Source organism: Nothobranchius furzeri, chromosome 6 (genome assembly GCF_043380555.1).
Source record: "Nothobranchius furzeri strain GRZ-AD chromosome 6, NfurGRZ-RIMD1, whole genome shotgun sequence".
NCBI classification, from domain to species: domain Eukaryota; kingdom Metazoa; phylum Chordata; class Actinopteri; order Cyprinodontiformes; family Nothobranchiidae; genus Nothobranchius; species Nothobranchius furzeri.
Genome location: NC_091746.1, coordinates 39,524,750 through 39,539,685, shown reverse-complemented (window position 1 = coordinate 39,539,685; position 14,936 = coordinate 39,524,750). Strand labels below are relative to the sequence as shown.

Here is a 14,936-nt window from a genome sequence, read left to right as displayed (position 1 = left end):
GACTTGAGGGAACACGCAAGCTGGAGCTCAGCTCCACTAAGATAATACACCAATAAGTCAGAGTAGACTCACAAATTCAGCTATTCCCCTTTTTGGGCTAAAATAAAAAGTAAACCGCTTAAGTCCAAACCAACTAAAGCTTGGTTTATGCTTGACGCATTCACTTTCCACGCGGTGATGCGGCTCGCGGATGGAACGCGCTTCACAACTTGCAGCGTTTATGGTTCGTGCGGCTCGTCTCTGCAGTGAGCCAATATTCTCCCAAACTGAACGGGGCAGCATGGAGCTCTATGGCATGCATCCAACACTACACCATAGTAGAAGTAGAAATTACTGTTTACAACATGGCATTTCAGCATTTTAACAGCGTTCTCGTCTTTTTCGACAGTGCGAGCTATTTCTCTCCAAGAATTATTAACAACATGTTGATCACGGTGATCTCTGAGAGCTGAATCATACAAATGTCTGTATTTACGAACCTCTGCCATACTAGTTCTTGCCGATCCGCCATGTTTTTCCGCGTCCGTCCGTCCGCGTGGTTAGAAATTTTCCGAGGTGCGCGTTGCGGGAACTCTGGGCCGTGCGGAGTTGTGGTGGAGGGGCGTGGTTGTTAAAATGACGCAAAATGACGCAACTTTTCCGCGCGGAGCCGTGCGGACCTCGCGGATGCGTCAAGCATAAACCAACCTTTAGAGCGAGCACAGGGCTGTTAAGGTAATGGAAACAAAACAGTAATAATTACTAAATCAAAGCGCTTTTGAGCAAACACACCAAAAGCAATACTTATGCTCCACTGAGCACACACAACCAACAAGTTAACTTAACCTCTACAAATGCTCCACTGAGCAAACATAGGAAGTAGGTTCAAACTAACCAATTTCCTACCTCTATTGAGCACAATCTCCAAAAGTTCCACAGAACTCAGAGTAAAACCAAACTCAATGAAATTACAGTAGGTTCAAAACTAAGTGTGTCTGGATTTCATCCACTCTCTGGGTATTCCCCACTCTTTTTGCCCCTGGTTCTTCTGGCCGCGCCCTTTTAAAAGCTCAGAAGCTGATTAGGGACTGAGCGCAGCTGGAAGGTGGGAAGGAGGAGCAGGAGCGGAGGAGGGGCTGCTCCTCTCTGCAGGGAAGTGGAGCAGGAACAGGAGCATGTAGAAACCGGTGATCATTACAAGGAGGCTCGTACCTATTTGCTTGGGCTCAGTCCCAATACTCTCACTTCCACACCTGCACCCCTCAATTGCACATTCCAGTCCAGGGGTGCGAGTGCGTAGGGTGTCTTGATCCTCAAGTGACCACGCCCCTTTTGGACCCTTGATCCGCACTTCAGGGTATTACCCACAATCCATTGCTGCATGGAAATTTTGAGAAGAAGGCGGAACAATGGCCATTTCTGAAAATGTGTATTTTCAAACGAAATAAGTTCAGTTTAAGACGATTAATGATATTTATTCATGCTCTGAATGTTTTAGACTAAGATTTAATGTGAACAGCAATAAATGTAAATGTTGTCAGTTGTTTGCTTGAAAGTTGTAAATAAAGATTTTCTTTAAAAGTAGCACAAAAAGCGACTGGCATTCCAGCATATCGAGGTAGATGATGCAATGCTCCCTGTCCCAATTTGGCAATTATTTGCACACCTGTGAACATACTCAAAGCTTTACTGCGTACCTCCTCCAAGTGTACTTCACAGAAGACCGTATAGGGCGCAGTGCGAGTATTGGGATCGGGCCTTGGCAGTGTTGTTCAGGACATCACCTCGTCAACAGGGGGCACTGCAGATCCAATATTTCTCATGGTTATGAAGCCAGGCAGCAAGAAAAGGTAAATGATATTCCTTTTTTATTATTTTGATTTTATTTGTTAATTACGGAAGAGGATTAGGGCCACTGGGGGGGAGACTAACTTTAGTCTCAGATTTCGGACTTTCTTCTTAGAATTATGACTTTATTTTCTTAGAATTATGACTTTATTCTCAGAATTATGACTTTAACCCTTTGGTGCATGATGGTCACTACAGTGGACAGGTACTCAAAATTGTTATTTATTTGTTTTTGCTATTAAGCACAGCTGTTGAAGACTTTATTGTATTTGAGCCCCTCCATTTGGACTTCAGTAAGTCAAGCCAACATATTTCATGTTCAGAATGCACGTGGTCCACTAAGGTGGACCTGTAATAAATTATTTGTAAATTATAAAATTTTACAAAAAATATGTGTTGAAATTTGTTTCATTCACACCTAAAGATGAATGAAAAAAATTGTTAAAAAAATCATGGCTGAAGATTTCATAATTCATGCATCAAAGGGTTAATAATTCTAAAATTAAAGTCAGAATTCTTTCATTTCTTTTATTCCTTTTCAGTGACTCTAATCCTCTTCTGTGATAATTACAAATAATAATAATAATAATAATAATAATAATAATAGTAATATGGCTGTGCAGTGGCGCAGTGGTTAGACCTGTTGCCTTGCAGCAAGAAGGTCCTGGGTTCGCTTCCCAGCCTGGGATCTTTCTGCAAGGAGTTTGCATGTTCTCCCTGTGCATGTGTGGGTTCTCTCCGGGTACTCCGGCTTCCTCCCACAGTCCAAAAACATGACTGTTAGGTTAATTGGTCTGTCTAAATTGTTCTTAGGTGTGTGTGTGTGTGTGCATGATTGTTTGTCCTGTGTGTCTCTGTGTTGCCCTGCGATGGACTGGCTCTCTGTCCAGGGTGTACCCCGCCTGATTGCTCATTGACCGCTGGAGATAGACACCAGCCCCCTCGCGACCCTACGTGAACAAAGTGGGTTCAGACAATGGATGGATGGATGGATGGATGGATGGATGGATAATAATTATTATTATAAAACAATTTCTAACTATGACACGTTTTACACCTAAATAAAAAGTTAAGAAAAAAACACACTTTTTGTCTTGTAATTGATTTTACAAGCATCAACAAAAAGTTACATGTTTACGATCTGCTCCAGTAAAACCCAAATGAAAACAAATTCCAAACTTAAATAGGTTTAACATTTTAAGCTAGTTTGCAGAACGTTACAGTAACAAGACATTTATGAAAACTCGCGAAGTAGCCGACATGTGTCATCTGTCCTCGTCTATCAGATCTAAACACTCACACAGTTTAATCTGCAGAACAACAACATGATAATCAATAGAAATGCATTTATTAAAGATGGTAAATCTTTATTTAGGAATATCCTCTCACATTTTCCTCCACCAGGGAATTAAAAGTCACTAATTCGACTTTCAGCAGGTTAGTTTTTAAACAGCTAATAACTCCATCTGGTGGTGTGGAGTCAGGCATGACACACTACGGTGTGTTTTCTCTGAACACATCAAAGCTGATGATGCGTTGGTGAGCATCCACCTGGCACATCTCCACTGATTCCCGTTCCTCAGAAGAAGTGCTGATGAACCAGCCTTGGTACTTCACCGACTCAAACATGGTGGTGTTGATTTCTGTTGTTCTCATGAAGAAAAGGAAGCGATCCATGTCTTGCTCCAAGCTGATCTGCATCTCACTGCAGCTCTGACAGAGACAGGGAAATAAACTCATTCATGTCTTATGCCAGAAGATTAATCTTTTTAATAGTTATGAGATTTAACTGTTAAATTCCTAAAAAATAAAAATTGTAACGCGAGAAATCATATAAATTTGAAGACACATCATGCAGGCTGAGGAATAGTTGGAAAATAGTAGATAAAACTCATAAAAAGTGATTCTGTGTTTGAAGATGTTTAACATCTATCAGAGAGATTAAATATGTGACTTTATGTTTACCTCCAGATTCATCACCACTGTACCATCCACCTTGGAGCAGGAGATGTGTAGGTTCTCGGGGAAGGACAAGATGACAGTCTTAGCTGTAGCGTTGTTGTCAAAGGTAGGGCTGTACCTGGACATCTTAAATTTCACTGAGGAACAGAACAAAAACACAGCATAACCTTCTTCCTGTGCTTTTTACAACATGCTACCATTTTTGTTTTGTTTCTTTCTCATCATTGAATCGTGACTCCTGACATTAATGTAGGAAGGTCTGCAGTGCTTTATGGCTTTCAAATCTGGGTCGGTAGATAGAGAAAATTGCAACACTCTTTGAACTCGCAGACATGCGGCACATGGTTCATGTAGTCCTGAATGGTTCCAAACAGCTCAGCGCTGCTAGTAAATATAAGCGACTTCTGACTGGAATTGACTACAAAACGACTCTTTTTCTTATTTCTACGGTAATTTTTGGGTGATTATTGACCAATATTGATTATGGATTATTGCACTGATTATGTATTTTATCAAAGAGTTTTACTTTGGGAGCAGCAGCAGGAATGACATTTATCAGTTTTATATTTTAGAGGGCAGCTAGACTGTAAACAGAACATAGCACACATGTAGGTTACAGATCATGTTTAGCTAAAATAGGGAAAACCGTATTAAAATAAGTGTTTATATAATATACTCATCAATGTAAGGATGTAGTATATAATTTGAGAGCTTCTGTTGTCTGCATGCTAGCATAGATGCTATACTTTTTGTCCTAATATACAGTAGACTTAAATGTGTCAGTGGTTCAGAGCTCTGCTCCTGCTTACCTTCAGATCTACAAAGCATGAAATATTACCTTTTCCAGGATTTAATCTTCAGTCTGTTCTCTCTGCCTACTGTCAGATGGAACATGAGCTGATCTAAATTCATTTAAAACAGGGTTTTAATGGCTTGGAGGAAAACATGTGGCTGTAGATGCATCTATGACCCTGCTGATTGTGCTTCCAGCCTAACATTTAGTGTAAAATAGTAACTAATTTATTAGAACGTTGATTTCAATAAAACAGTTTCTGATTAAAAACATATTAGATGATAAATTAAGTATGAGTGAGTTGTGCAAAACCAAATAAACATTATTCCAATAACTCTAACCCTAACCTGTATCTCAAAGGGTCTGAGCCCAACCTAGCTCTGGTAGGTTTATTGCGTTCACATTTGACTGTTTTTTGGATCTGCTCTCCTGTGACCAGCTTCATGCGAAGCCAACCCAAGACACCCAGCTGAAAATCATGCCCACCCAGGGCCAGATTAACACTTTGTTGTACCCTGGGCAACAATATTCAAGGGACATCATCACGACCCAAGGATCACCACAATATGGTCACATACAGAATATTTTACTGTAATATGCAGTAAATATACTCAATACTTGAATGCCTGACATCACGTAACCCGCTCAGGGTAACCTTTGACCCACCTCGTGTGGACTGACCAATGAGGAGAGGGTCTTAACTTGAGGCCCTCTCTTCATTGGTCAGTCTGCATGAGACTGACTCTCAACTGACGTTCAAAGTCGTAGGCAGCGAAGCGCCTCTGTGCAGCGCAAAAGCCCGGGTGGACAGTTTGTTTAATATAGGGTGACCACATTTCCATTTCCAAAAAAGAGGACAGGGGATCTGTGCCTATGACGTCACTCTATGGCAACGCCACACAAACCACGTTGGGACCCATTTTTTTTGTAAGAACTAAATTAATATCAGATTCTGCCAATAAAAGGGCTCCAAAACAATTCATATGTAAATATTTAGCATATTTATTGCAAAATCTCATTTTACTGCTTTAGTGCTGCAACAAGGTTTTATTAATAATGAATTATTTTACCTTTTGTTTTACTACAGCATCGGTACGCTTCCTGTGCACAGATTATTAAGGATGCTTGTTTCAGCTGTGAGATTAGACGATAGGATCAATGAAAAAATAAGTTGTCACACACTCCATGGAAACTTTCAGAGAATCCACAAATAGTGGCTTTCAAATAGTTTTGTTACTTTTTGTAAGTTTAGAAAAGCAACAGATGAGACAGCATGTCTGATAATTTAGTTTTTCATCTGATAATATTAGAACATGTCAGCGATGTCTGAGGAGCTTTTATAAACACTGTATAACTAATACTCCTGGAGAGGGTATGGATTACACAGAGGCTTCTGGGGAGCCCATTAATGGGGGGTGGGGTCATTTTGCCTTGGCCCCCAAAATGTCTTGAAACGGCCCTGGGTGTGTGACAGAGTTTTGAAGGTGATCTGAATTGTATCAGGTGTATAAATATGACATGTGTATCACTTATTGTTTTATACTGGTAAAAATGTGTAGTTGGAGATAAATCTACACACGTTTTACTTTTCAACACTTAGTTTTGTTTTCTTGTTTTTATTTAACTATTTCCTGTCCTGTCTGTCTCTCATCTTCCTGCATCTCCTCTAAACTCTCCAGAAAAACTGCTGCCTGGATTCTTACTTTTTCACCTCATCAGTTACTTTTGAGCAGATCAAAGGGATCTCCTGACCGCAAAGCGGAGAGCGCGTTTTCGATGCTGCGTCAGTGAGGTGAAATCACCTCAGCACAGGTGATGAGCTCCGCAGTGGCAGAGCGCTTCAGGCGCAAATAAGACAGAAAATAGAGAACATATGCGGACGTGTGCTAATTATAGTTTTTTTGGTTGCGCCACTTTGAGAATGGACCATGCGCTGGAAGCAGCTGCCTGGAGCGCTGCGCAACAACGCGCTGTGCCGCTCTCTGCTCAGAAGAGTCCATAAATGATGTAATGTCAGTAGAAAACTGTTTTCCGGCTCCCCTGGATGTGTAGGATATCTAACTCCCCCATAATTCGATCCCTGCTCCTGGATGAAAAGCCAGACATTTTCATCAATACAAGAACCCCCAGTCCGGACGCCTGGACAGAGGGAAAAGTGGACATGTCCGGGGAAAACCGGACGTCCAGTCACCCTAGTTTAATATAAAGCATGAAATTACAGATAGGCCTACAGTATTTTGCTCGTGCCCTTGCTGCCCTGGGCCCTTTAGAGATCGTGGGCCCTGGGCAATTGCCCACTTGCCCATATGGTTAATCCGGCCTTGTGCCCACCGACAGAGCCTCTGATTGGCGGGTAGATGAAAGTGTTTACTTTTAACAAGCAAAACAGAACCCTTCTGTTATGTCACGGCCTTTAAACTTCCAAAAAACGATTTCCAACTAAAGGCCGTTGGTGAGAACGGGTGATTTCATTTAAGCACGCACTTTTAGACTTGATTTCTTGCAAATTTTATAAATGGTTTATTCTTCCAAAAAAAAAGGTTCAAATTCATTCAAAATGTTCTACTTTTGATCAAACGAAAATTAACCTTAAATTAAATTATCAGGTCTAAAAAATGGTCAAAAAATCATTTTACCAAATCCTCCCATCTCCCCTGAGACTTGGCAAACAAACCTTTTCCACACGCCTCCCCATGTGCTACTATCAGCTTAATGACTAAGGCGTGTCCAAAAAGTTCACAACTACCTCAATTTACCAAAAAATAAAAAAATTTACAAATTTAAATTGCAAACTTAACTTATTATAAAGGGAATGATAAAAGAAGAAATTCTAAAAGAAATTTATAACAGATTTATGCTACTTTACTGAAATGGTCACCTCATGTTGGCTGTGTTCGAGATGAGCCAGTTCTGCGCAGATTAGACCAGCGGTGATCGGCAAGCAGTGCATGCCGGTTACATTTGTGTCCGACTTGACGCCGACTTGCTCTGACGTCATGCATACGTAGGCAACGATAACCTCGTGAGATCAAGGCGGCCACAGATTTTGGAGCAAGGCACTACAGCTGCTCTCCACCGGCTGCAAAACCTAGGGGATGACGGGAAACGCCTGGCTCTCACCTGATCTAAGATCTGATTGGTTCACATTTTGATCCAAACATCCGGTGGTAGAACATGAAATGCTAGTTGGTCACATGTATTCTGTAAATCATGTTACGTTGATGACCACTATATAGACCATAAAGAGAAATGTGTTTTGTGTTCTTTTGTCACGTTTCCTATGAGCACACTAAACCTACAGCTGATAACCTTTACTTATTATTACAGTCATGTCTTCATATACAATATATGATATCCACAAGCACATGAGGATGTGTTTCATCTGCTAACAGGCACCGGAAATAAAATAAATAATTAAACAAGGATGAACTCTAACCGACTCTAATGCGATATCTTCATCCATCGTCACCCGTGAGCTACACATGTAGGAAATTGTGTCCGACTTAAACGCCGGCTTTCAGCCACTCCCCCTGCTGCTTCCGTCTGCTCTCTGTTTTCCAGGCGAGGCGCTGCTCAACTCGAACACGGCGCCTGTCTCAGATTTCTAACTGTATGCAGTTCTCTAAGACAGAGTACATATAAAGAGTATCTGACCAAGAAAAATCCCTACAAATATCAGAAACCACCAGGTTGTTGCTTCCCTTTGCCTTGATGCAGATTCCCCATATAATTACAATGAGCAATAAACAATAAACAATGATGTCAGTGGAGATCTCATCAACAACACCTGACCTGGGGAACACACACTACGGCCCAAGGCAACCATTTCCCGAGGGTTCTCAGGAAGATCAACATATCCGAGAAACTGCTTGTGTTCTTCTACCACTTCACGGTTAAGCATGGTTTTCCAGGTGCACAGAAAAAGGAACTCCAAAGGGTCATTAATGTTGCAAAGAAGATAATCGGCTGTCCTCTCCCCTCCGGGGACATGGACTGTTTGAATGTCTGCTCTCTGGTAGACAGTTCAGATGTATTAAGACAAGAACTAATAGATTGAAAAACAGTTTTTATCTTTCAACCATCACTGTGTTGAATACAGCTAAATGGTCCGTTCAGTGTTGTTACATTAGTCATGTCCCAATGCCATCTAAGGGGAAGTGCTATGGATGATTGAGGGACAGTGTTTTGAGCATGGGTTTTAATTTTGTCTGCATTTATATTTTATAGCCTCTTTTAAACCTATGTGATTGTGTTTTTATTCTCACACTGGAAAATGCACCAAATTTCATTGTGCAATGTTTTTTATGCATTGCTTCAATGAAGATAAAGATTCTGTCACAGTCACCCCCGCTCCTCCAACCGGAGATGCAATGCCCGGGACTCCACTACCCAGCAGCCTCAACCACTTTATTTATTTAAACTTTATTTATCCAGAAGAGTCGACAGAGAACTCATTCTCATTTACAATGATCTGGCCAAGAGGCAGCAGCAACAGACACATAGTTAGCTTTACATTAACGAAAAACAGGTAAGATAAAAAATATATATCTTCGTCTCTTCGTCTTCGTCTTCCTCCGCTTATCCGGGTCCGGGTCGCGGGGGCAGCATCCCAATTAGGGAGCTCCAGGCCGTTCTCTCCCCGGCCTTGTCCACCAGCTCCTCCGGCAGGACCCCAAGGCGTTCCCGGACCAGATTGGAGATGTAACCTCTCCAACGTGTCCTGGGTCGACCCGGGGGCCTTCTGCCGGCAGGACATGCCCGAAACACCTCCCCGGGGAGGCGTCCAGGAGGCATCCTGACCAGATGCCCAAACCACCTCAACTGGCTCCTTTCGATCCGGAGGAGCAGCGGTTCTACTCCGAGTCCCTCCCGAATGTCCGAGCTCCTCACCCTATCTCTAAGGCTGAGCCCGGCCACCCTACGGAGGAAACTCATTTCGGCCGCTTGTATCCGCGATCTCGTTCTTTCGGTCATTACCCAAAGCTCATGACCATAGATGAGGATTGGGACGTAGATCGACCGGTAAATCGAGAGCCTGGCTTTCTGGCTCAGCTCCCGCTTCCCCACGACAGATCGGCTCAGCGTCCGCATCACTGCAGACGCCGAACCAATCCGCCTGTCGATCTCCCGATCCCTCCTACCCTCACTCGTGAACAAGACCCCGAGATACTTAAACTCCTCCACTTGAGGTAGGACCTCTCCCCCGACCCGGAGGTGGCAAGCCACCCTTTTCCGGTCGAGAACCATGGTCTCAGATTTGGAGGTGCTGATCCTCATCCCAGCCGCTTCACATTCGGCCACGAACCTACCCAGCAAGAGCTGAAGGTCAGAGCTGGATGAAGCTAGGAGGACCACATCATCCGCAAAAAGCAGAGACGAGATTCTCCTGCCACCAAACTCGACACACTCCACACCACGGCTGCGTCTAGAAATTCTGTCCATAAAAGTGATGAACAGAACCGGTGACAAAGGGCAGCCCTGGCGGAGTCCAACCCTCACTGGGAACAGGTCCGACTTACTACCGGCTATGCGGACCAAACTCACGCTCCTCTGGTAAAGGGACTGAATGGCCCTTAACAGAAAGCCACCCACCCCATACTCCTGGAGCGTCCCCCACAGGGTGCCCCTGGGGACACGGTCATAAGCCTTCTCCAAATCCACAAAGCACATGTGGATTGGTTGGGCAAACTCCCATGCCCCCTCCATCACCCTTGCAAGGGTATAGAGCTGGTCCACAGTTCCACGGCCAGGACGAAAACCACATTGCTCCTCCTCTATCTGAGATTCAACTATCGATCGGACCCTCCTCTCCAGTACCTTGGAGTAGACCTTTCCAGGGAGGCTGAGGAGTGTGATCCCCCTATAGTTGGAACACACCCTCAGGTCACCCTTCTTAAAGATGGGGACCACCACCCCGGTCTGCCACTCCCTAGGAACTGCCCCCGATGACCACGCAATGTTGTAGAGACGTGTCAACCATGACAGCCCTACAACATCCATAGCCTTGAGATACCCAGGACGAACCTCATCCGCCCCCGGGGCTCCGCCGCTGTGTAGTTGTTTGACTACCTCAGCAACTTCTGCCCCCGAGATCGGACAGTCCATCCCCAGGCCTCCCAGCTCTGGTTCCTCCTCGGAATGCGCATTGGTGGGATTGAGGAGCTCCTCAAAGTATTCCTTCCACCGTCCGACTATAGCCTCAGTTGACGTCAGCAGCTCCCCATCCCCACTGTAAACAGTGTGAGCGAGTTGCTGCCTTCCTCTCCTGAGGCGCCGGACAGTTTGCCAGAACCTCTTTGGAGCCGATCGATAGTCTTTCTCCATGGCCTCACCAAACTCCTCCCACGCCCGAAATTTTGCCTCGGCAACTGCCACTGCTGCACCCCGCTTAAAAAATATATATACAAGACAAAAATGAGATAAACAATTAGACATAAAGACAACAAACTGTTCTCATTTACAATATGTGCAAGTACTCAGAAGCACATTGATCAGAAACTATTGATTGTAATGAATTATTGAAGGTACATAATGGAATGTCGGCAGTGAGCTTCTGTGACTTTGCAGCTGTTGTGACTATTGGTCAAACAAATAATCTGTAAGCTTTTACTTACTTTTTGGATTCATCAATAAATTCGTAAATACGGAAATATTTACCGATTTATTAATTAATTTGGATATTAGAATATCCACGGGGCACCACCCCTTTTAACAGGGGAAAAATTTAATCCAAACCTCTTATCAATCTTGTCTAAACGTTCCGTGAATCTTAACGAGCTGCAGTTAATTCATATCACACAAACAAACTCAATCTGAGACTAAATCTTAATTGGCAATACATTTATTAACTGAATTAATCACTTCAGCTCCTTCTGAAGCGTTCAGCCAAACAATATTAACAAACTTATTTTATCAAATGAATAACAAGTAATTAAACAATGAAATAATACAGTAAAACAATCTGACCCAATGGATGTGTGTTTTAGTCTTGTCCCCCCAAACAGGGAAAACCAGAATGTGTGTGCGTGTGTGTGTGTGTGTGTGTGTGGGTGGGCAACTTGCACTTTAAACTTCCGAAGCACGTTCAATCACAGTAAACTTAAAACTAAACTTCAAAAACTGCTTCACAAAAATCAAGAAACAACACAAAAGATCAATCATAAATAATATCTGATAGTTTGTCAGCCTGGCCACGGCATAAAAACTATTTAAGATATTAAACTGAAAGAAAAGACCTTACTTAAGTTGTCCGATGGCGTTTTTGGTATGGAAGACAGGAAAGCCATTGGTATTTTAAAGCAAATCGCGCAGTGTGATTGCTTATTTTGAACTATAGGAGAAATGGAAGAAGAAGTTAGAGAAAGAAAAACTTTGAACGAACGAAACAGTGAGGCGTCTCTCAGATGTTCCAATCGGCGTTCTCCATTGATTTGACGGTTTTCCGCTGCTCGGCGTTTCCACTTCAGCCCCCAGGCCTCGCGCACAATCTGTCCGTAGCCGTAGCCAACGGGTGCGTCTTTCAACGCCAGTTGAACTGGACAAAAGACAAGTTTCGTTTGTCTCCCTTTTATAGACTCGGCGGTCCAGCGGGAAGACTCCGTGTGGCTCCAGCACATGCGCAGAGCTTGTTTCCAGTATACGACGCCGCTTCCGGGAGCAGGGAATCCTGGGAAATGAAGTTGTAGCTGGCGCTGGAATATATTCTGCTTTTCAGAGCGCAGATGACACAGTCTTTTGGAGAAAATACTGAGTAGCAATTTCTCATGAGGGCAGACCCTCAACACAGCTCATTCCAGTCGTTGGAAGCAGCAAAATAGAAAGAGGAGCAGCCAAAGGTGGTGCAAGCTTTGGGAATAACCGTAGTGATTAAGTTACTAGAATGTAAATTGTGTTGGTTGTTGGAAGTGATGAGTGAAGATATGATGGGGTTCTACCGATGGCCAGTTAACGAGTGAGTACAGATCACAATGATGAGTAGTGAAAGGGGTACCAGTGACCAAACGGATTTCTGAGTGATAAATTACATCGAGTTTATGAAGAAGTTTTTTGAAAGCAGTCCTATAAATGAAGTCACCGTAATCTAAGATGGGAAGGATTGTCATTTTGACCAAGGCTTGCTTTGCAGAATGAGTAAAGGATGACCTGTTGCAGTATAGAAACCCGATTCTTGACTTGACTTTAGAAAGTAATGAATTAATGTGAATGTCAAATGACAACACATATCCAGATAATTACAAAAATGGACAAGTTGAAGTTCTGTACCATCCAGTGAAACAATACTAGGGTGGCAAGTTGATTGCGGTAAGTTACGGTTGAAGATCATGAACTTTGTTTTACTTGTATTTAAAAGAAGATGAAGGTTGGAGAAGGCACGACGAAGGCAATTAAGACAAAGTTATGCAGCAAGGAGGACAAAGCTGCATTCAGAGAACTGCATGCATATAAAATATTGTCATCTATTCTGCATATAAATGTATAATAGAACTGTCAACAGCATGAACAATGTTAGTAATATAGAGTTTGAATAAGGTTGAGCCCAGTATCGACCCTTGAGGAATGCCCACAGAGGTAGAGGAGCAGATTGGTCACCCTTTGCGCTCACTGTTTGTGTACGGCCTAAGATATAACTTCTAAGCCATGTCACGGATGCCTGAGAAAGTCTTAGATGTTTGAGCTTGCTCAGTAAGAGGTTATGATCCACCGACATCATCATGCTCATCAATTAATACACGTCATTCTCTCAAGACGCCGCTCAGTCATCTTTTCGTTCAGGTTCATGCCAAGAGTACTCGGCTTCCACGCATCCAACCAGCCTACTTCTGACAAATAAGCCAGTTTCTCTTTATTCTCTGGAGCAGCACTACAATCTCATTTACTTCAATTCAAAAATACTTTATTAATCCCAGAGGGAAATTGATTGCTGTAGTAGCTCAGAATAATAATAATAATCAAGTCATCAAAGAGTTGTTGTATATTACAATGGCTGTTGGCAGGAAGGATCTCCAGTGGTGGTCAGTGTTGCAGCGAAACTGAAGAAGCCTCTGACTGAAGACACTCTTCCGTTGTCGGACAGTCTTGTGAAGAGAAAGCTCAGGGTTGTCCATCATTTTCTTGATTCTCTGGAGAATCCTTCTTTGCATTATCTCCTCCAGTGGTTCCACAGTCGTCCCCAGAACAGAACCAGCCTTTATTGGGCTGTTGAGCCTTTTCAGGTCCCTGCTTCTGATGCTACTACCCCAACAGGAGGACACTTAGAATTGAACTGAGTTTATTTCACGCTAGTTTGACCTTTTACTTAGAATTACTGAAATAAATAAATGTTTGCACCATATTTATATTTTTTGAGTTTTACCTGTACTTGCAGTTTTAACTGAGTAAATTTATACAGAAATAGAAACTAACTTAAAATAATGTGTGATCTGTTTGAAGACAAGAAAAGGAGGACACTTTTAGAATTGAACTGAGTTTATTACCTAAGAAAGTACTGGAAGTGTTAAATGTAGAAGAGTCTTTATGGATCCAAACAACAACAGCATTCTCAAAAGAACTTAATAAAACAAACATTTGACAGAAATGTAACCTGGACAGCAAGAGTGAAGATAAACTCTCAATGTCTCCTGTGGTAACAGTGTTGTACCTGAAAAAAAACAGGCCCAGATCCATAAACTACATCCTCAGCTTATCTTCTATTTACCAAACTATCATGTAAAAAAAAAGAAGAAAAACCTAAGTTCATTCAGCAGTTACACACACACTCAGACTTTTCTCTCATCAGTTTAAGTACAATTATGAGTATCTCTCTACATTCAGTCTTTTGAAACAGATTAAATTATTACAATGAAATTTAACAAAATATATGTACTCAAAACTCACATTTAGGAACAAACCTCCTGAAATCTGTTTATATGCAATAACACTGAATCAGGAAAACAGGGTCAACAGAGAGACAGGTGGCGCTGCAGGGCCCAACTCAACACACATGGCTGCTCATTAAAGGGCACTTTGCTTCAGATCTATAACACTGGTGGTTCAGTCTACAGCACATGGGAAGACTATAGAGTTAACACCACCCACAGAATACACACAGGGTGTCAGAAACATGGCAGGTTAAGGAAGACATGATTAACCTTTAGAGGTTAGGTTTGTCTCAGTAGGAATAGAAATCCTACATGAAGGCTCAGCTACAAGGCGTCGTTGATCTGAGCAGAACTTATTAACCAGGTGGAAGAAAATGTGTCTACTCAGCATAGTATTCAGACGCTGCTGAACTGAAAACCATATTCTAAGAGTTTTTTCTGTTACACTTTTAAATAATCAACATCTTACTCACTGTAAACAACATCCTGAACAGCCT

At 42.5% G+C, this 14,936-nt stretch overlaps 1 protein-coding gene across 1 annotated transcript; it reads right to left on the bottom strand.

Moving 5' to 3' along the window:
* Positions 1-2,980: 2,980 nt before the first annotated feature.
* il1b (interleukin 1, beta) lies at positions 2,981-4,091 on the bottom strand. The gene is made up of 2 exons (XM_070552642.1): positions 3,793-4,091; positions 2,981-3,540 (listed from the first exon to the last, which is right to left on the bottom strand). The coding sequence occupies exons 1-2, from the start codon at positions 3,913-3,915 to the stop codon at positions 3,322-3,324; spliced, it is 342 nt and encodes a 113-aa protein (XP_070408743.1). The 5' UTR covers positions 3,916-4,091; the 3' UTR covers positions 2,981-3,321.
* Positions 4,092-14,936: the final 10,845 nt, after the last annotated feature.